We start from the raw sequence: 23,100 nt of genomic DNA, 5'->3' as shown, positions 1-23,100 counted from the left end.
TCACACTACATGTGTCTTGTAGCCCACTTCCCATCAGTATTAGACTGACCAAAAAATATTGCTTCACACACTCGTGTTCAGCAGTAGTGCATTACCCACAAAGGGTTAAGCCAACGATCTATTCCTCTGCACACACAATGGACAATTAGGTGCAATCACATGGGGAGAAATCACAAAGAAAAGGCTCCACTAGTGTGAGAACGTCAAACACACAAATGTTTATTCAAAATCGATCTTCATACATTGTACTTACAATATATTCAAGTACAATCAGCTTAAAAATGTCAACCAGAGCTCTCCAGGGATTGGTGGTGACTTGTCAAACCGGCAATATCTCAGAACATTGTCGCTGCACCTGCCAAATCAGCCTAGACGTCTCTTGTTATAATAAAATGTTCCTACTAGTTGCTTCACAGCCACGCACCGATGCGTTTCGTCCTTTGACACTATGCGTCATTGTCACTTATTTCCTTGGGTGGGAGGATTAAACAAAATGTTTCCTTTGGGCTTCCATTTGTGCGCTGCCCAATGCTTCTTTGGTTTTCCCCTCGGATTGTTCCTAGGAATTACAAAAATAAAACTTTTTTGGATAGGCTTTTTCCTAACAGGAAATGCCGTTTTCCTATCAACAGTCTGCTTCAGTGCAGCATGTAACTATGGCTCAAACAAAATATTATCTGAGATCAGAATACTACACAAACATAGCCTGGGAGAAAGCTTCCATGGATGTCCCCAATGTCCTCTAATGTCTAGCACCCTTAGCCCATGCTGTCAACATCCAGAAATAGGCACCAGCCCAGCCCTCAATTCCTTTAGCGTCTGAGGCTGAAACCAAAACCTCCAACACTTGGAGTTGCCAACACATGATGCCCGGTGACTTCCGGGCTATTGATGTCACATCCGGCTGCTGAAAACGCAGGAATAGTGGGAAGGGGGTTCCCCGGTGACTTATTTTTTCCCCACTCAGGTCCAACAGACCGAACACTACAAGGATGCCTGCACCTCTGACCAACTCCCTTCATGGGCACTGGAGAGAGGAGGGAGCATGTACTCCTGAGCTACTGCTGAGGCCTAAGAACACAAAACCCATGCAGGTGAGGGCACATTGCTGGGCAGCCCTTGAGACATGGAGTCCGTCCTGCTGAATAATAAAAAAGAAAAAAGAGGTTCCTACAACAACACGCCTCCTCCAGATGGAGGAAACAAATGACTGGCCACATTCCTGTTGGACTGCCCTTTTAAAGAGCTAGAGGCAATGTGTTTACCGTCATGGGTAAGGAGCGCTGTCCTAGAAGATGATTGGGGAAAAAAGAACTTGTGACATATTAATTCTGTCTTCCTAATCTACTCGCTCTGTCTGCTCCAGCTTCCATCCCCACCCCAATTTGTCCTCTCCAGTTCCCACCCACTCTGCTCCGTGGGTATCAAATACAATTATACAATGGCTGAGGACTACACAGCAACTGGGTGTGTGTTCTGCCTTCCTTCCCAAAGAATACGTGAAAACTGGCCACACGCAGCTGTTTCCTCCCTCTGGCCAGGGGCGCTCAGCCTTTCTCCCCATAGAACATTCATAACCTCCTCCTACAAATCTCGCTCTCATCTTACCTCTTTGCCTTAAAGTGGTTGTAAGTTCATTATGTGTCTTTAGTAGAATCCCCTTTGTTCTAACCTGTTAAATTCTTCACTGTCTGTTTTTTAAATGATGTAGCACAATACCTTTTTTTGAAGCGCTGCTGTGCAGTCAGCTGATGTCCAGGGCTCTCCTGCCCCGCTCCTAGGACTGCAGAGAGAGGGGCTGAGGTTTCCTCTGACATCAGCCAGGAAGAGGAGGAGCGATACAACAAGTTTTAAAACAGAGGGGATTCTATGAAGGACACAATTATTTTACAGCAGCAGCAGGGGAGGGTCAGGGAGGAATGGGTTCACACACACACACACACACAAGCTGACAGGCAGGAAGGGAGGGGGGAGAGGATGAGGGAGAGGGGGCAGAGGAGAACTGCAGATAGCTGCAGATGATGGAGGAACGTAAACTGACCATGGTGTCAGGGCTCAGCAGCCATGATAAAAAGCTTGGTAAGTTTACAGAGGGGAGGGCAACACCAGGCAGGATAAGCCAGGTACTTCAGGTGATACAGACAAATCTTTCACCGCTCCAGGTGAGCCTCATGTATCATTAAGGGCTGTTGAACCACCAGGGTGCTGGCGATGCTAATTGTAGCAAATGGACGAAAAAAACTCTGGTCGGCCGCACTCCAAAATGACTAAAACAAAGTTGGTCTTTATTTTCAAATGCACATGCATTCACCGCAAGCAACAGGTACAGTATAGGCCGACGCGTTTCACGCTGTACTTCAGCGCTTAGTCATGGCTAACATGGGTTCATACTAACACAACATAAATATCAAAACCACCGTCATGTGAAAAAGACATCCGCCAATGGCAGAGTAAAATCAATCAAATAATTAAGCAGACAATTAATTGCAAACACGTTCAATTTGGATCATGTGAAGCAGGTGAGAAGACCTCCCTCAGAATCAATGAATTGAAAAAGTGCCTGGAATAATGTGAAAATCATATAAAAATGTACATGCAAAATTGTTAGAACTCTAAAAGAATCACACATAATATATATAGAGCATATATGTAAAATACACATACACAATGACAAAACACCTATGTATATCCCTACAGAGCTCCAAGATTATAAAATTATGAAGTCACACTTTTAACCCGTGTATAGCTATACTAAAATAAAACGTGTTTGCAATTAATTGTCTGCTTAATTATTTGATTGATTTTACTCTGCCATTGGCGGATGTCTTTCACATGACGGTGGTTTTGATATTTATGTTGTGTTAGTATGAACCCATGTTAGCCATGACTAAGCGCTGAAGTACAGCGTGAAACGCGTCGGCCTATACTGTACCTGTTGCTTGCGGTGAATGCATGTGCATTTGAAAATAAAGACCAACTTTGTTTTAGTCATTTTGGAGTGCGGCCGACCAGAGTTTTTTTCGTCCATTTGCTACTTCAGGTGATAGAGAGGGCCAAATTACACAGTACTGTGCTGTATTAACATGCTTTTGAGGGTTACAAACACTTTAAAGCTCACTGCATATATATTTGTATTCCAGATTCTCAGGGGGATTCCTCCTTGACCAGTATCACAGTTCCTTCTCTATCCAACTATCCTAATTTTCTTTAAGAAATACTCATTATCCTTACGGCTGCCATACACTATACGGAAAAAAATACGAAATTCAGTCATTTAGACAGTTCTCATATGTCTCATATGAAGCGTGGCAGCAGTGGAAGCCTTGGCTACGGCTTCTGTCAAGCAAATCCTGTGAGCAGAAAGTGAGAGGCAAGGCTGAGCCACACTAAGGGGGTCATTTACTAAAACGGCATGGTGCAAAATCTGGTGCAGCTCTGCACAGAAACCAATCGGCTTCAAGGTTTTATAGTCAAAGCTTAATTTAACAAGCTGAAATTAGAAGCTCATTGGCTACCATGCCCAGCTGCACCAGATTCTGAGTGCACCAGTTTTTGTAAATCTCCCCCTAAGTAGGTCAATAGATGCACATAGAAAGGTAGAGGGGTGGGACAAGTGCAACAGATTAAATACAGGAGAATCTCCTGTTTACTCAGAGGCTTCTTTAATACAAAGTCCCGCCTCCTACAATCGACAGAACAGTCGTCCAATGGCAGCCCAGGAGACGGGACTTCCTATTGGATGCTGCGAGTAAAAAGGAGAATTCTCATGTATGTAATCGGACAGGGCTCGTCCCGTCCCCTCCAGGGCTGCCAGAGAGATAAAACACAGTAACTCTGTTTCCAGTAGTTTTCCAGGGCAGCCCTTGAGAGATGGAGCTCCTCCTCACACACAGGAAACACATTGTCATTCATTTCTTTAAGGTCAGTCATCCAGGAGAACTGAAGGCTGGAATCTGAAAGTCATAAAACACAACCCAACAAGGTTAGACATTTAGGGTGGATCGTGCTGCCCTGGAAGACTACTGGAAACAGAGTTACCGGAAAGAACCAACCCTGCTTTTCCCCCAATCGTCTTCCAGGTCAGCCCTTAAGAGGTTAACCAAGTACTCACCAGATTTAGGGTGGGACAACTGCTTGGAGGACTTCCTACCAAAAGCCTGGTCCTGGCTGGATATCAGATAAAGCCTGTAATGCTGAAGAAAAGTTGAGAATCTTGACCAGGTTGCTGCCCTGCAGATTTGCTCCAGAGTGGCTTTTGCCCTTCTGCCCTTTCTGCCCACGAGGCTGCTGAAGCCCTTGTTGAATGTGCCTTTAGGTCTTTTGGTGTGTTATCTCCATAACTCCGTATAACTCCATAACTCCAGTATAGCTGCCTTAATCCATCTGGCTATTGTCTTCTTGGATGCTTGTTTTCCTTTCAGTTGGCCAGCGTACAAGACACACAGAGCATCTGATGTTCTGAACTCGTTGGCAACTTCCAGGTACTGAAGGAGACATCTACTAACATCTAGGAGAACTAGTTCCTGCTCTCAGCTGTTGGGTGAATCACAAAATGAAGGTAGTACTATTTACTGGGATTTATGAAAAGTTGACATCACTTTTGGTGTAAATCCCGCATCGGTTTGAAAGACAAGTCTAACGTCATTATTTTTTTTGAAAAAGCTCTGACAGATAGAGCCTGAATTTTCCCTATCCTACGTGCTGTAGTTATAGCCACGAGGAAAAATGTTTTTAAGTGTCAGCAGGCGTATAGAGGTTTCTTGCAGCGGCTCAAAGGGAAATTTGATGATCCACTGACAAATTCCATGTGGGACATTTTTGTGTCTTGGGTGGTCTGTATTTTGCCAACACTCTGCAAAAGCGTGAGACCAACGGGTCTTCTCATAGTGTCTGTTCCAGATACACAGGCAGTGCTGCTATCTGGACCTTCAGCGTACTGAGCACTAGACCTTTATCAGCACCCAAGAATAGTTAGTGTATCCATCTTTTGTCTGTTACTTTCAGCGCACCAGCTGTTAAACTTTCTCCAGGTCTTCCTGTAGATGGCCCTGGTGTCCGGCTTCCAAGCGCTCAGAAGCGTTGCACCCACTTTATACGAGAGTCCTTTTGATCTCAAGATGTCTTCCTCAGTAACCAGGCTGCCCAATTGAAACTTTGTCTCAGGCCTGTCAGGGGACCCTGACACATCAGGTCGTCCCTGTGAGGAAGTAGCCACGGTTCTTCTACTGAGAGACTCAGTAGAAGGAGCTGAGAGAACCAGGCTCTCTTGGGCCAATATGGTGCGATCAGTACGAGTTTTGTCTGCTCTTATAGGATTTCTTCACCACCAGCGGAATCAGGTGCACCGGAGGGAAGGCACAGCACATCTTGAAATTCCATGGCTTTTGGACTGCGTCTATCCCTAGAGGCTGATCTTGCTGAAACACTTCACCTGAGTGTTTTTCCGAGAAGCAAACAGATCTATGTTTGGTACTCCCCAGCGGGTTGTAATTTCCCTGAACACCTCTGGGTGTAATACCCATTCCTCTTGGGAGATCTCTTGGCAGCTGAGGAAGTCCGGTAGAAGCCATGTCATCCCTCACACATCCAATTTTTATTGCGTAGACTGCATCTGTTTTATAACCAGTCTGTCGATGCACATTTGGCATAGCGGTTCTGTGTATTTCAAGGATATCTTGGTAGCATATTTCACACACCGCTTCCTGGGAGTAGGCTTAGGATCTTTAGGCAGTTTAACCTGCCAGAAGACAAAAAACACAGGGGAAATCATGGCGGTGAGACAACAGCACACTCCACAACATTACTACCGTGCACACGAGTGACACTAGTAACCCCTGGTAAGCCCCAGCTAGCTAGTGACCAACACCACCTAGCTGCTGACCAACTTATAATGGACACAAAAGACAACCCTGGTGCCTACTTGTGGTGCATTCACCTCCTGGAGCCTGGGCAAATGAGACTATCTTTCTCCTGCTTTCTAGAATCACTGTGGCGTCTATGCTGTAGTCTGCATCCACGAGTAAAACGGCACCAGCCAGCCATCAGACCTCCCTGCGCCTTTAAGGGGTTGGACCAGTTCCCCAGCGCACGTCGATGATGTCATCCCACCCCGGAAATGACGCGCAGGGCCTTACGGGTCAAGCTAGCCTCTGGCCTCCTTCACGCCAAACACAAACGGCTCCGACAAGGTCCACTGACCCCCTGCCGCTCAGAGGATCCGTTACAGCCACCATGCCTGTGCAAAAGTGGCTGCTCCTGTGGACCTCTGTCCTTGTCAGCCCTTGGGAGATGGAGCCCCTCAGGTCCTTTGGAAACATGTCTCCTCTGGACGGAGGAAACACCAAGACTGACCAGGGACCTGAGGGACAGCCACTTAAAAGAAATTAATGGCAATTTGTTTCCTGTGTGTGAGGAGGAGCTCCATCTCCAGGGTTGACCTGGAAATGATATATATACACATACACACACACACACATACAAAATTACCAGGAGGGCCACATTAAACTGGAACGTGGGCCTGGCTTTGGACATGTCTGTATTATACCATCCTCTCCAAAATATACTCCTCCCACATGAACACAAACACATACATACACATTTAAGCATACATTTAAAAAACGTTGATGGCATGAAAACCCCAACAATTAACTATTTGTCCCTTTTTGGTCTGGTATATTTATCGGTGATGAAAGTCCTAAAAAAATAAATAAATAAATAAAATAAAAACCTATTTATCCAAAGGATGTTGTCAACTGTTAACCTCTTGTGCTCTCTGCCTGTGTGGCACCTTATAGATTACATTGTTTACAGCAATCTCTAAAGCCTAGTACACAAAAACCAAATGTCAGATGGCATCAGCTGGTTCAATAGAAACTGGCCAACATTCAGCCCATGTTTACTGAAGCCAGTAGAAGCCAGTTTTTCATGCTCCTTTTTCAAAGGAGCATGAAAAAAAAAGGCCTGCCAATCGGTTCCCGATCAGCGCTCTCAGCCAGTGGCTGAAAGCGCTGAGCAGAGTTTTATGGCAGTATCAGAACACAATAGAACAGCAGGGGAGATCACTGTACTAATATTGGATCATTAGTACAGCGGCTCCGACCTGAGCAGTTAAGTATTTTTTTTTTCGCTCAGTCCGCTGGGTTGAACAGAAAAAACAATTGTGTGTACAAGGCTTTAGGCGTACAAAAACACTCCCATCTATGTTATGGAGACGAAAAAGGTAAAATAACCACCTGAAAATAAAAAGGAAAAAATCTTTAAAAGAGCATAAGCAGCAATTTATAATGGTTTGTTGGGTTTAGGTTTGCTTTGACTACTGCAAAAAAGGGATTTTTAATACAGCTTACCTGTAAAATCCTTTTCTTGGAGTACATCACGGGACACAGAGCGGAATATTCATTACTATATGGGTTATATGGAGTACCTTCAGGTGTTGACACTGGCAATCTCAAACAGGAAATGCCCCTCCCTATATAACCCCCTCCCATAGGAGGAGTACCTCAGTTTTGTAGCAAGCAGTATGCCTCCCAAAATGATCCCCAAAAAGAGGGGTGGGAGCTCTGTGTCCCGTGATGTACGCCAAGAAAAGGATTTTACAGGTAAGCTGTATTAAAAATCCCTTTTTCTTTATCGTACATCACGGGACACAGAGCGGCATATTCATTACTATATGGGATGTCCCAAAGCAATGCTCACAATGAGGGGAGGGAGAACATCTCCAAGACAAAAGGATTTAATTTAGAGATATACTCAAATCATAATAAATCCAACTTAGTTGAGAAAAATAATTTTAAATTTTAAATTTAACTCAAAAGGGAGCCCCCAGAATCCGAGGGTCTCAAACTGCAGCCTGCAGCACTGCCTGCCCAAAGGCTGTATCAGTATTCCTTCTTACGTCCAACTGGTAGAATTTTGTAAACGTGTGGACAGAAGACCAGGTTGCCGCCTTGCAAACTTGAGCCATAGAGATCTGGTGATGTGCTGCCCAGGAGGCGCCCATGGCTCTAGTAGAATGAGCCCTTAATGATACTGGAGGAGGCAACCCTTTCAAGCCGTAGGCCTGAATGATTAACTGCTTAATCCACCTAGAGATGGTGGACTTTGCAGCTGCCTGCCCCCTCTTGGGCCCATCCAATAAAATGAACAACACATCCGTCTTCCGGATCTTCTCTGTAGCTTTAAGATAGGCCTTCATGGCCCTGACAATATCCAAGGTATGCAGCAACCCTTCCTTTCTGGAAGTAGGTTTAGGGAAGAAGGATGGTAATACCAAATCCTGGTTTAGATGAAAACTGGATATAACCTTCGGTAGGAAGGAAGGATGAGGGCGGAGAACGACCTTGTCCTTATGAAAAATAAGATATGGTTCCTTACAGGATAAGGCTGCCAGTTCCGATACTCTTCTGGCGGAAACTATGGCAACCAAAAATACTAACTTCCTTGTCAGTAAAACCAAAGGAATTTCAGCCAACGGCTCAAAAGGTTGTTTCTGTAAACTTGACAGAACAAGATTTAAATCCCACGGACAAAGCGGGGATTTAACTGGAGGTTTAATAGGTAAGACCCCTTGAAGGAAGGTCTTAACCAGCGAGTGGGTGGCCAGCGGCCGCTGAAACCACACTGACAGAGCTGAAATCTGTCCCTTGATTGTGCTTAATGCCAATCCCTTATCTACTCCTAGCTGGAGAAAACTTAAAACTCTATCGATGGTAAACTTGCGAGAAAGCCATCGCTTGGACTCACACCAGCCTACATAGGCCTTCCAGACCCTGTAATAAATCACCCTAGAGACCGGTTTCCTGGCTCTGATTAGGGTAGAGATTACTTTCTGAGACAGACCTCTACCCCTGAGAATCAGGGATTCAGCTTCCAGGCCGTCAAATTTAGATGCCGTAAGGCAGGGTGGAGGATCGGACCTTGCGATAGCAGGTCTGGCCGTAGAGGAAGAGTCCAAGGGTCTCCCACTACCATCTTTAGGATGAGTGAGTACCATGCCCTTCTGGGCCATGCTGGAGCTACCAGGATGACTGGTATGTGCTCCACCCTGATCCTGCGCAGCAGGCGGGGTAGTAACTGGAGCGGGGGAAACGCATAAAGAAGTTTGAACTGATGCCAAGGGCAAACCAGCGCATCGGTTCCGCAGGCCATCGGATCCCTTGAGCGGGATATGAACCTGTCTAGCTTCTTGTTGAGTCTCGATGCCATGACATCCACGTCCGGCACTCCCCATCTTTGGCAGAGTGCTTGAAAGATTTGTGGATGCAGAGACCATTCCCCCGGCAATAGAGTCTGGCGGCTTAAGAAGTCCGCCTGAAAGTTGTCCACTCCTGGAATAAATATTGCCGATATGCAGGGCACATGAGCCTCTGCCCATAGGAGAATCAAGCTCACCTCTCTCTGAGCGGCTTGACTCTTGGTTCCCCCTTGGTGATTTATGTATGCCACGGCCGTGGCATTGTCTGATTGAATTCTCACCGGGAACCCCTGCAATTTTGACGTCCAAGCCCTGAGGGCTAGTCGAGCAGCTCTGAGCTCCAAGATGTTGATGGGCAACAGCTTCTCTGGCTTTTCCCAAGTACCTTGGCGAATGCAACCATCCAAAATTGCTCCCCAGCCCGTCAGGCTGGCGTCTGTGGTCACTATCTTCCAGGCCACTGGGCTGAAAGATTTCCCCTTCAGTAGATCCTGAGGATCTAACCACCAACACAGACTTTGTCGGACTCTTGATGAGAGCGGCAACGGGATATCCAAGGCCTGTGGCCTTCTGCTCCATGCTGACAGGATGGCTGCCTGCAGGATGCGAGTGTGGCTCTGGGCGTATGGTACCGCCTCGAATGTGGCCACCATCTTGCCTAGTAACCTCATACATAGGCGAATAGTCGGTTCTTTCTTGCTTAGAACCAGTAGGATTAATTCCTTGAAGGCCTTGACCTTCATCAGAGGTAAAAACACTCTTTGTTGTTCTGTGTCTAATCTCATGCCGAGATATTCCAACTGCCTTGTGGGCTGGAATGCTGACTTTTCTCGATTTAGGACCCAGCCGAACCTCTCTAGGTATTGGACCGTGAGGGCCACTGCTCGCTCCAAGCTGGGAGACGAGTGATCTATGACTAGGAGGTCGTCCAGGTATGCTAGGATCGTGACCCCTTGGATCCTTAGTTTGGCTAGGATTGGAGCTAGGACCTTCGTGAACACCCGGGGGGCCGTAGCCAACCCGAAGGGAAGCGCCACGAATTGGAAATGACGCGAAGCCACCATGAAGCGTAGATATCTTTGATGTGGCTGATAAATTGGAACATGAAGGTAGGCATCCTTTATGTCTATGGACGCCATGAAGTCGTCCTTTTGGAGTGTGGTAGCTGCTGACCGCACGGATTCCATCCGAAATGAACGGACCTTTAGGTATGCATTTACCATCTTTAGGTCCAAAATTGGCCTGACATCTCCATTGGACTTTGGGATGATGAATAGGTTGGAGTAGAAACCTAGCCCCTGTTCCAGGACTGGTACCTCTACTATTACTTCCTGGGAAAGTAGATGATTTAATGCCGACATTAATGCGGCTCCCTTCTCCGGATCGTTTGGAATCCTCGACTCCTGGAAGTGAGGAGGAGGAAACCTTCGGAAATCTAATTTGTAGCCCGTGGCCACGGAAGACCGTACCCACTTGTCGGGAATGCTGGCTTCCCAAACCTCTGAAAAGAGTTGCAGCCTTCCCCCCACCTTCGTGGGTGGGGGCGTCCCTTCATAAGGTCGGCTTGGGGCCTGGTTTTGCTGGTTTGCGAAACCACTGCCTTCTGCCTCTAGCAGCCTGTCCCTGCGACTTGCTGTTGAAGCCGAAGTTGGCTTTCGCAGGAGGCCGTCGATACTGTTTGGCATTAGAGGGCCCCTGCCCAGGGGAGTACTGTCGTTTAAACGCAGGCCCCTAAAGCCTTTTCTTAGTTGGCAAAAGAGTACTTTTGCCGTTTGAAATGGCCTGAATGTATTTATCTAGGTCTTCTCCGAAGAGTCGTCCTCCATGGAAGGGGAACCCTACCAGGAGCTTCTTGCATGGGGGCTCGGCCTCCCAGCTTTTTAACCATAAGAGTCTTCTCATATGGATAAGGGATAACGATAAACGTGACGCTTGCTGGATAGAATCCTTAATCGCGTCTACCGTAAAGCATATGGCCCTAGGGACATCCGAAAACTCTTCTGCCTGCTGGGCAGGAATAAGTTTAAGCATCTGCTTAATTTGATCCGATAATGCTTGAGCAACCCCAATCGCAGCCACAGCTGGCTGTACTACTGCCCCTGCAGTAGTGAAGGAGTTCTTAAGTAGTGCTTCCAAGCGTTTATCAACCGGATCCTTGAACACCTGTATGTTTTCTACAGGGCATGTTAACGATCTGTTAACACATGAGATGGCTGCGTCCACTGCAGGAGTAGCCCATCTCTTGGAAAATTTATCTTCCATAGGATATAGGACAGAGAATCTTTTAGGTGGTAAAAAGATTTTATCTGGCTTGCTCCAGTCTTGGAACAAAACTCCCTCTAGCAGAGGATGGATCGGAAACACTGCATTGCTTTGAGGCGCCCTTAGTGAGCCCAAAAGCTGAAACCGTCGATACTTGGAGATCTGGTACTGGCAAGTTAAATGCACTATGGACCAAGTCCGTTAAGGCTTGGATCCACCAGCTCTCCCCCTGGGAGACTGCTCCAGACTCCTCTGTATCCTGGTCTTCGATCCCCGAACCTACTTGGTCCTTGTCCAAGAGGTCGTCCAATTCCCCTGAGGAAAGGATCTCCTCTTCTGAGGGTCCACGCTCGGGCGACGGAGATCTAATCCGCTTACTGCCCCGCATAGCTGTGGCTATCATTTTTCCCATTCTTTTCTACATCTCTCTTAAAGAGGTGAGTAATACCTCGTCCGTGACCATCTTAGGGTTGGACTGACCCGTGCCAGCTCCAGCCCCAGATCCCGATGGCCCCAAGGCTCCCTCTGGGGAAAGCAGCGGCATAACTTTGTCCGAGACCTCAGACTCTCTGGGGGAAGCCCCACCTCTTGTACCCTCTGACCCGGAAGCCATGGTACAATACCGAGGTACACCTGCTAGCTTATTGGTACTTGGAACTATAAATAGTTAATTGCCCAAACACCTGTTTGGGGGATAAAAAATGCCTCCTCTCCCCTTGATGAAAATTTTTTTTTTTTTTTTTTCAATTCTTTTCCTTTTTTTTTTTTTTTTTTCAAATCCAGGAAAGAAAAAGCATTCTGTCCCCCTGAGTAGTATTGCTAAGAAAACTATTGAGATGGAAAAGAACAGCCTATTTCTAGGCTTGAAAACAGTCTTCTGAAGACTGCAATATCCTTTCTGGCCACTGTGTGTCCTTGGCGCCCCGTGCTGCCGCTCTGGTCTTTTCCTCCTCAGTTCCAATGTTAGAATGAGCTGTTGGAACAAAAAAGGAAGGGCCGCCCCTTCCTTAAGCAACTGACCCGCCCTTCCCCCCTCAGCTAAACGGCGCGAATTGCGCCTATAACACGGGGACGCGCGCGCCCGCCGACAGGGGGGGTGGGGTTGGGGGGAAGGGAGCCTCTCTGCTCCAATCCTGGAACCACGAGGAGGTCAGCGTTTTGCCTGCTTTGCAGGCTCTGAGGAGGAAGACCGATGGAGCATCGCCTGGAGGCTTGCAGGTCAGCATAGCTGACCTGCTATGCTGGGAATAATACACATAGAGCCATCCTATCATTAAGATATGTGACTAGTTTGCCAGATGCAGCGCATAACTTTAGGCATGTCCCCTGTGACCCCCCAGAAAAAACCTGCTAAAAACCAAGTTCCGCAAGTTTTCCCCTCACTTACCTGCTCCATGCCGCAGGACTTTGCCAAGCAAGAGGCCCAATCTTCCCCCATCTCCGTGGGGATGTCTAGACCTTCAGGCCCTGGGTTCCTATGAAGGATCCACTGTCCTGGGCCCATATAGCACTCTGGCAACAGAAACATTAGGCCCCCAAAGGTTTCTAAGTTCTGGGCCCAGGGTCCAGCTCTCTAAAAAGAAAAGCATTATGGGCTATACCCCAAGGGTTTGGGGTCCGGTTACTGACCACTTTAGCGCTGAGGCCTTTGGACAGAACCGGTTAGCTCACCTAATCCCAAGGATGCGGAGGCAAGCTAAACCATGACCAACACCTAAGACACTGGCGTAAAAACTGGGGTACTCCTCCTATGGGAGGGGGTTATATAGGGAGGGGCATTTCCTGTTTGAGATTGCCAGTGTCAACACCTGAAGGTACTCCATATAACCCATATAGTAATGAATATGCCGCTCTGTGTCCCGTGATGTACGATAAAGAAATATAGATACCACAGCAAATCCCAGAGGTAACAAGTTTCCAAAATTTGAAATATTTTGCTCAAGTCAAAAGGACTACAGGAAAAGACCATCATGTAAACCAAGTGTGATGCAGGCAGACCAACACCATTACATACGGGAAAGTTTATGCAGCATACATTTTTGGGAAGAGATGTACAACTGTATCTACTGGCCTAGTTCCTTGAACACTGCCTACAAAGATGAATGTGCAGAAGCTGACAAATTGCTCTGTCACTTTCTTCTTTGGCGCTGATGGCTGAGATAACTGTGATAATTTCCCTTAGCCCAGGACAAGCTCTTAGGGGCTTTACCTGTCACTCTATGCCCGATAATATAAACAGCTGCTGTGTCTGTTTTCTCAAAGGCTCGCACAACACGCTCTGAAATCTATTCAGCAGCTTCACAAATCGTTTTCCCTTTTCTCCAATGACCCAAAAACAGCCTCAATCTACTGGGTGAATAATGAACCCAAATGAGTTCTCTAACCTTCCACATTTCTATCTGTAAGCAATATAAATACATTTTGGGTTTTATTGAAAACATGTTTTTACGGATGAAGCTTATACAAAGCTTTTCTGCCTGTGCAACACAATATATCAGTGTGCAATAATCTGTTAGAAAACCACAGTGGAGAGTTAGTCCAAGGTGTCATTTAACAATACCATGTCAACAGCATAAAATGACTGCTACTGTAATCTCTTGCTAGTCACTTATTTTACTTGTTCTTTTACAGTTATGTAGTTTTTGTGTCAACTCATATGCAGGCTTTTTACATCACTTAGAAGCTCGAGTAGCAGGACTTCCGTACTGACTTGGTTTCTAACAACCTTGTTTTGAGCATTACTACACGTTGATGCAGAAAATTTTTAAGAAATCCAATAGAGTGACTAGGACCCCATTGTAATGGCTCTAATAGGTATCCAAGTCAAACTCTTTTGCCAACAGAGTTCCTGAGAGATCTAGATATTGATGGACAGACCCTTTAACCGACTAAGCCAACAATGTCAGATTGGGGAGATAGCCAACAATCCCCAAAACGGGGAAGCCCCTCCTGAACAGTCAACAAAACAGCTGTCCTCATTGTTGGATGTTATTTCTCCTGCTGTTGCGCTATTATGGTTTCCCCATCACTTTCTGCTTCACAAACAATTGTTACCAGGACAAATTGTGTAAGTACTGGTTCACAACAGATGCTTATTGTCCAGAATGCATGCAGTGTTTGCCATGTAATCCAATGTCTCTACTACACACCAGTGCAGTCAGCTCCATTGCCTTCAACAAAAGTACAACCTGCTGCATAAAAAAAAAGAAAAAAAAAAGCATGTAAACACTTGTAAACGCACCAGAATGTACATTGACTTAAATGAAAAAGGTTTTAACACGCTCGAATGCATTGAAAACACAGCACAAAATACAAAACAAAAAAGATGTGTATGCAAAAACACATCCAGAGCGCAGAACTAGTGAACAAGCCCTATGTCTCCGCAGCAAGAAAGCTGACAGCTATGAAATTGACAGGGGTTTTACCTCTTCCCAATTCTACTGAAAGCTATCCTGCAATGAACTAAAACTTATGATGATACATGAACTGCATCCATAAACTGGGAGTCCATTGGAAACCCATTATGGAGCCCTGTTATCCTCATCAAAGATGAATGCTTATCAAACTACAGGAACCTGTGCCAGTACATATTAGCTTGGGTACAAAAACCCTGCTTTCACTGGAGGCTTCCTAAAGAAAAATACACACACACACACACACACACACACACACACACAGTATCTCAAAAAAGTGATTACACCCTCACATTTTTGTTAATATATAATTATATCTTTTCATGTGACTACACTGAAGAAATTACACTTTGTTACAATGTAAAGTAGTGAGTGTACAGCTTGTACAGCGTGTAAATTTGCTGTCCCCTCAAAAAAACTTGCATTGGATGTTAGAGACCTTGCGCTCCTCCACCTTCTATTTAAAAATGACCCACAGATGCTCAACAGGGTTTAGGTCTGGAGATGCTTGGCCAGTACATAACCTTTACCCTCAGCTTCTTTAGCAAGGCAGTGGTCATCTTGGAGGTGTGTTTGGGGTCATTAAGGTGGAATACTGCACTGCGGCCCAGTATCCAAAGGGAGGGGATCATGCTCTGCTTCATAATGTCATAGTACATGTTGGCATTCATGGTTTCCTCAATGAACTTTAGCGCCCCAGTGCAGCACTCATGTAGCCCCAGACCATGGCACTCCCACCACCATGCTTCACTGTAAGCAAGACGCACTTGTCTTTATACTCCTCACCTGGTTGCCACCACACATGCTTGACACTATTTGAACCAAATAAGTTTATCTTGGTCTCATCAGACCACAGGAAATGGTTCCAGTATTCCATGTCCTTAGTGTAAACAGAGGGTTAAAAAAAAAAAAAAAAAAGACCAGCGCAAAGTGGAAAGTAATTAGTATTAATGATACTAAGGAGCAGCATGTTGTATGTAAAAAAGCAAGAAAGCAAGTCAATATTAAATTGGATTGAACCGCACTCCTTAAAAAATAAAGTGCAAATATGTGAAAAAACACTCATCTGAGAACCAACATTGGTGAATAATATATATTCGCTGAGCAGTAAGGTAAAGAGATTGTAGGTCTTTTACCTGTTTATTAGCAGATTTTTTTAAATAAAACTGTGGCATACTTCATTATGGAAGCCCTTTTTATTTCCCCACTAACCAATTGGACAAACCTTTTTGAAAATCGCTCTTGCCCTGGGAACGTTGTTTGAAGCCATCTGGTGGGAGCGTTCTGGAAGTTGGAGGTTCGTTGTGACCACCTTTGGGATTGTGGAAATTCATGCTGGAAACATTTACAAGCGTTTGTTGACTACCTGTAATGGGGGTCACTGAAATCTGGTGAGTAGGCTGTGTGACAGGCAATGGTGGTGGAAGACCTACAATCTCTTTACCTTACTGCTTAGCAAGGATTTGAAGATTTTGATACATTGCTTGAGGATTTGATACGTTGGTTTGTTTGAACACTTACCAACATCATTGCAGAAGCACTGTGTTTGGACTTTATACTATGTATTAATGTTTTATTATTCACTAATGTTGGTTCTCAGATGAGATTTATTTTTCACATATTTGCACATCTCAATCAATTTAATATTGACTTGCTTTCTCAATCCATGTCCTTAGTCAAACCATTTGTGGGCTTTCTTGTGAATCATCTTTAGAAAAAGCTTCCTTCTGGGACGATAGCAATATGGACCAATTTGATGCAGTGTGCGGCATATAGTCTGAGCACCGACAGGCTGGCCGCCCACCCATTCAACCTCTGCAGCAATGCTGGCAGCACTCATACGTCTATTTCCCAAAGACAACCTCTGGATATGACGCTGAGCACGCGCACTCAACTTCTTTGGTCGCCCGTGGCAAGGCCTGTTCTGAGCGGAACCTGTCCTATTAACCGATTGCCAACCGTTGCACGACTATTTACGTCAGCAGAATGGCATGGCTGCGCAAATGGACGTATCCGTATGTCCCCTTTAAGACGTGTCATTGCCGGAACGCACACGCCCACCGCAAGCTCTGTGACTGATCACACTCAATATACGCTTTTGCCAATTTTTTTACAAAAAATATGCATTAGAATACATATCGGCCTAAACTGAGAAAAAAAACATTTTCTTTATCTTTTTTGGGGGACATTTATTATAGCTCAGAGGTGATCAAATACCACCAAAAGAAAGCTCTATTTGTGGGGGGAAAAAATTCTGTCAATTTTGTTTGGAAGTCGCGTCGCACGACCACGCAATTGTCAGTTAAAGCGTCGCAGTGCCGAAAAGCAAAAAATGGCCCGGTCATTGCAGCCAAATCCTCCGGGGGTGAAGTGGTTAAACCACTGTATGGTTTTGGCCACTGTGCTGCAGCTCAGTTTCAGGGACTATCCAATCTTCTTGTAACCTAGGCCATCTTTATATAGAGCAACAATTTTTTTTCCATATCCTCAGAGTTCTTTGCCATTTGGTGCCATGTTGAACTTTCAGTGACCAGTATAAGAGCAATAACACCAAATTTAAACACTAACTAGTCACATGACATCAGGGTGGGAAAATGGTTAATTGGGCTTAATTTGGACATTTACCCTTAGAGGTGTACTCACTTTCGTTGCCAGCATTTTAGACATTAATTCTTTTGAGGGGACAGCAAATTTACACTATTATACAAGCTTTACACCCACTACTTTACACTGTAGCATTGTAATTTCTTCAGTGTTGTCACATGAAAAATATATATGGGGTCAAGACCATCTCAAGTTCAGTTCGGTTTGATGGTTGCCGAGCATGGACAGCCCGCTTCAAATCACCCCACAGATATCCAAGGAATTAAGAATCAGCCATGTTCAAACGAATCAAGAAGTGAAAAATGAGGGGTTCTGTTGAAAGCATACTGGCAGGATAATTGCAAAGAAACACACACACACACAAATAACTTCAGGTGATATACAGGATTTTCTGAAAACATGTGGTGTGGCTGTTTCAATATGCACAATAAGGAGGCACTTGAAGAAAGATGGGCTGCATGATCTGGATCCCCCAAGCCCCCAGCAGCACCTGAAGCTGGCAGGAGCGGCAGAGGAGGGATGCCGGCTTATGATGGTGGGTGCAGGGGATCGAATTTGGAGGGGGGGGATTCAAAGGTGGTAAAGGGGATAGCAAAGGAGAGTGGGGGGAGTAGTTTCAGGTGACATTTAGCTCTGGGAGGTGGAGAGTCAGGGGACCGTAGACACAGTGGTAAGCCAAGTAAACTTAATCCAGATGCTTCCCTTTGACATAGGAAGATGTCCAGTAGTGCCATCAGCACAGAACTGGTAGAAACCAGTGGAACCCAGCTACACTTATCTATTGTCTGTAGAAAACTGGGAAAAAGTGGTCTTCTTTCTAGGAAGAACTGTGGCAAAAAAAAGCCATACATTTGATGTGGAAACAAGGCGAAGCAACTCAACTATGCATGAAAACATAGGAACTAGGGAGCAGAAAAATGGCAGCAAAATTCTCTGTACTAACGAGACAAAATTTGAAATATTCGACTGTAGCAGGAGGCAGTTTGTTTGCAAAGGTCTGGAGAGTGGTACAATAATGATTGTCTACAGGCAACAGTGAAGCATAGTAAATGTTCCTCACAAGATTGGAACTACATTTCTGCAAGCGGAGTTGGAGATTTGGTCAGGATCAATGGTGTCTTCAAGGATGAGAAATATAGGCAGATACTATCCAGCATGCCATACCATCAGGGAGGTGTGTGCTTGGTCCCAAATGTATTCTGCAGCAGGACAACAATGCCAAACATACAGCCAATGTTAAAAACTATCTACAGTGTGTAAAAAAAAAAAAAAAAAAACATTGAGTCTGTCTGAAATTACATGAAGAGACAGAAGGATTTGAGGAAACCTACATCCACAGAAGATCTGTAGTTTGTTCTCCAAGATGTTTGGAACAACCTACATCCCGATATCCTTCAAAAACTGTGTGCAAGTGTACCTAAAACAGTGGTTTTCAACTTTACTAGCGCCATGACCCCTTGATAAAATTTCCCAAGTTGTGGGGACCCCTAGCAGTAAAATTATTTTCTTGGCGCGAGTTGTCAATATTTAAGGCAAGACAAGTAATTTTCACCCTTAACCCACAGACATTTTGCTCTCCCTGAGTCCCTTCCACTTCCACCCACGCCCAGACTTAAACCCCAATTTAATATCATTGGAATGACTTGAAGACTGTAGTTCACAAACGGTCACCATCAAATTTAACTTAACTTGAGCAGTTCTGCAAAGAGGAGTGGGCAAATATTGTAAAGTCTAGATGTGCGAAGTTAATAGAGAGACATACCCCAACTGACTAAAGGCTGCAATTAAAGAAAAAGGTGGTCCAACAAAATACTGACATAAGGTCCTGTTTCCAACTCAGTGATTCCGTTATTGATTTATTTTTATTTTTTTACATGTTGGTGTTATATCGTTTACTTAGACGTTATAAGTTGCACTAGTAAATACTGCTGGGTAAAACAAAAACGGTGTCTGTCTTCATTTCAGACTGCAACGCAACAAAATGGAATTATTTTTATACACACGATTTTATTTAGTAGTGATTCATGCAAGGAAGCAAACGCTTGCTGTGTTTTAAAAAGGCGCTGTGTATTATTTCCAGAAGAGGGCTCTTTAGAACATTCTAGCCTCAGCATTTCAAAACTTATAGGTGTTCTAAATAATTCAAAGCCTCACAAGCTCTTTGAATTCATATACTTTATCCTGATGTGAAAACAAACACAGTGCATTTGTACTTACTCTCTGGCTGTTTCTCATTGGGTGAAACACTGTGCATTTGTACTTACTCTCTGGCTGTTTCTCATTGGGTGTTATTGATCGCACAAAATCTTGAGGCGTCATAAATACTTCAGATTCCCCAGTCTCGTGTATCACTTTCAGGGTGGCAAAATAGCGGAAGATTTTGTCTGGCGTTGAATAAGCTCGAATTCTGTTTTCATATTCCATCACCTACCATTAAAAAAAAAAGAAAAAAAAAAGAAAAAAATAAAAACATTCATTAAAACAAACTCTGACCTGCAAAGATATTTAAATCACACAACTTCACCAAACACGTTAGCCAAAATATGCAGTGCATGTTACTTTAATGTGTAAAAAAAAAAAAAAAGTTACCGCCATATTTTTTTTAAATATTACTTGTTTTTAAAATCATACCAGCTAGGTGTATCCACAGGCACTTCAGGCCCTAGGGTGACAATGTCAACTTAGTTCAGATGCAACATGGTCACCCTTTTCTATGAACTCCAGAGTTGGATTACAAGACACTGTGTCCTGGCACATACTGCTTTAGTCACCATTACAATCATACATTTACAGGAGAACTCACACATCTGCAGGAAGCTCATACAAAAGAACATACTAAATGTGTACATTGCAAAAGAAAAACATGAAAAGGCATACTTTCGTAACAAAAAATAATGCAACCGTTTTATTTACTGTGCTTTTCAAAACACAGTGTTCTTTTGTGAGCATTTAGTTCTACTACAAACCCAAAAAAATAGATATTTCCCTTTGTCGCAGAAATCAGATGTGCATTACCCGCTGTTATTTAGTATTCTGATATGTTCTGCTATATTTGACAATGTATTCTCATCTTGCAGTTTACGGTTATGTCCAGAAACATCTAAATGTGATAAAAATTAAGTGCCAAGCAAGATCTCTTTATCACAACTATGTCTTGCTAAAAAAGATGATGCCATTACTAGGCCTATAAATTGGATTTAGACTCACTGTGCTGCAATGCAGGTGATCATACCATTTGCTATACGTTTCTAATGGAGGTCGTTTGATATGCCCTTTAGTCTATTCCTGCCTAAGCAGTAGGAATCTATCATAACTGCACCAACTACAATAAAAGCCCTTGGTGCAGATGTCTATAATTTACAAGGAAGCAATATAGCTACACAGCAACTTCTCATATTTCCCACTCCCTCCACCAATTACTGAAACATTAGTGCAATCAGTCACATATGGTAAAATTAATAGGAAACTGCCATTTAAAGTATTGTATATGCCATTACAAAGCTTAAGCCCTGGTTCCACCAGTACAATTTGGCATGTGATTTGACAATTCAAAATTGCACGACATGTCACCCTCAATGGAACGCCCGAAATGGAACTGTTCAAAATGTTGCGACTCAAGTCGCCAAATACGCAATTCCTAAAGTATGATTCATAGACTCATATCATAAAGTACCAACGCATGCTTGAAGCACGTGTTGCTACTTTTTAATATAGGTCTATGAACTAGCATTTCTCTGGACACTGGGCACTCTCTTTTTAACCAAGTCTACATGCTGCAGTAACTGTAAGGTCGCACAGAAAAGGCAGCCGCCCAATCCCGGACCAGTGACCAATCCAGTCAGTCCAGCGCGATCTCCAACACAATCCAAACTACTTTTTAGCAAATTCATTGCGACTTGCACTGACTTTTGGTAAATCAAGTCACAAGCCGCAATGAAATCAGAGATCAAAATCACACTGATTAGGCTGCTTTGAAATCGTGCTGAAACTGCGCAATTTATAAAAAAGCCGCACTGGTTTGAACCAGGGATTAAAGTGGGACATAAGATAAAATCTATAAGTAAAGATTTGCTACCCTAAAAAGGAGAGAATCTAAACATGTTAATTGTGCCTTTGAAAATGTACTTCTTACCTTGAATTCCTGCTAGAAAATGGCAGTGAACTTCCTGACATGCAACTATGCTTAGGCACTGCTGTTCAGAAGCCTAGCAGTTATATATCAGCAATGTAAAAGGTACTACTTAGCAGGGTGGATACAAATTGCTAAAAAAATATATATATCATTTTATTTATCAAATTTCTTTTAATAAAATGCTTTTGGTTTTGCTTTTCAGGAATATTGCTTTATCTCATTGTTTTGCAAATCTATGTACACTAAAAACTGTATGATTGTTTGAAGAGAAATGCATCTGTACCAAGCTCTAAGTTTGAGGAGGAAGGGCAAGCAGTAAAAATTAAAGTGAATCCTTCTAAGCAGCTTATAAACCTTGTGACCTTTCTGCACATAGCTTGATGTGCTTTATTTCTCTCAAAAGAGCAAAATGGCAACAGGCCATAAAAGAGACCCAGTTTGGAAATATTTTAATGAAGTTCCTCTACCTATCAGTAAAGCAGGTATGTGAGCAAAATGCAAGCAATGCAACAAAGATGCAAGGCCTGGTGGCCCAGACAATAACATCATGAGAAAGACATGCTGTGATAAAAGGACAATGTTTAAAGTGGATGTGAACCCCCCCCAAAAGAAAAAATGTATGTCACAATGTAGAGTATACGATTTCCTATGATCTGTGCCCAGTCTTGCCACACAGAGTTAATCCAGCTCTGAGCAATCCTCTTTTATTGTTCAGTGAAAATTAACAGACTTCCAGAAAAAAAACCTGTCTAAATACAAAGTCCTTTCCTCTCTCCTTGCTTTGAGTGACAGGTTATTTACATATCTAGCTTGGACATGTTTATCATAGGTTATGTTATGTTTATCATAATATGAGGTGATCCACAGGTCATTGTATATTACCAGGATGTGTTATGTGGGGGAGGGTGGATTTCTCACTTTTTTTTTTACTGTGGATCACCTCATATTATGATAAACATAACATAACATATGATAAACATGTCCAAGCTAGATTTGGGTTTACATCCACTTTAAAGTTTTTTTATGTGGACCCAACTGATATATTTAGTTTAAGTTATTTTGTTTGTTTTTTCAAATCTTTTTTGTTTATGCACTTAAGTTACTAAAAACATTGATGTTTAAGCAAATACAAGAATATGTAGTATAAGGTTATTGTTTTAATTAAAGAAATACATTTGAGTAGTTCAACTATGTGTGATTAACCTAAAATTGGTTCATATATAGCCTATTTACTAACCTGACAGCTTATTAATCTAAATAGGAAACCTTCATTTTGTTTACAAATATTAAAGCTACAAGCAACAATAAGTCCTTACATTTAAAGAGCACCTGTCATTTCAGATCCATCATGGCAGCGCCTGTTCGAGTTCACTCCACTAATCTGCTGCCGCCACATACCTAACCTTGCGTCACTGCCGCATCACCAGCCGTCTCATTAAAGTGAATGAGACTGTCGGTGAGTCAACTGCGGGTCAGAGGAGGAGCCGCTGCGGGAC

General features: G+C 43.8%; 1 protein-coding gene across 5 annotated transcripts in view; it reads right to left on the bottom strand.

Annotated features, from left to right (window-relative positions):
- Positions 1 to 23,100, bottom strand: part of MICU1 (mitochondrial calcium uptake 1) — a 297,161-nt gene that overhangs the window by 188,337 nt on the left and 85,724 nt on the right. For all 5 annotated transcript variants that reach the window (XM_040362305.1, XM_040362304.1, XM_040362306.1 and 2 more), the window contains exon 4: positions 19,737 to 19,899. In XM_040362305.1, the coding sequence (XP_040218239.1) occupies positions 19,737 to 19,899 (163 nt within the window). The remainder of the gene's footprint in view (positions 1 to 19,736; positions 19,900 to 23,100) is intronic.

The sequence above is a fragment of the Rana temporaria genome, chromosome 8, assembly GCF_905171775.1.
Source record: "Rana temporaria chromosome 8, aRanTem1.1, whole genome shotgun sequence".
NCBI lineage: Eukaryota > Metazoa > Chordata > Amphibia > Anura > Ranidae > Rana > Rana temporaria.
This window is presented reverse-complemented; position numbering and strand designations above follow the sequence as displayed.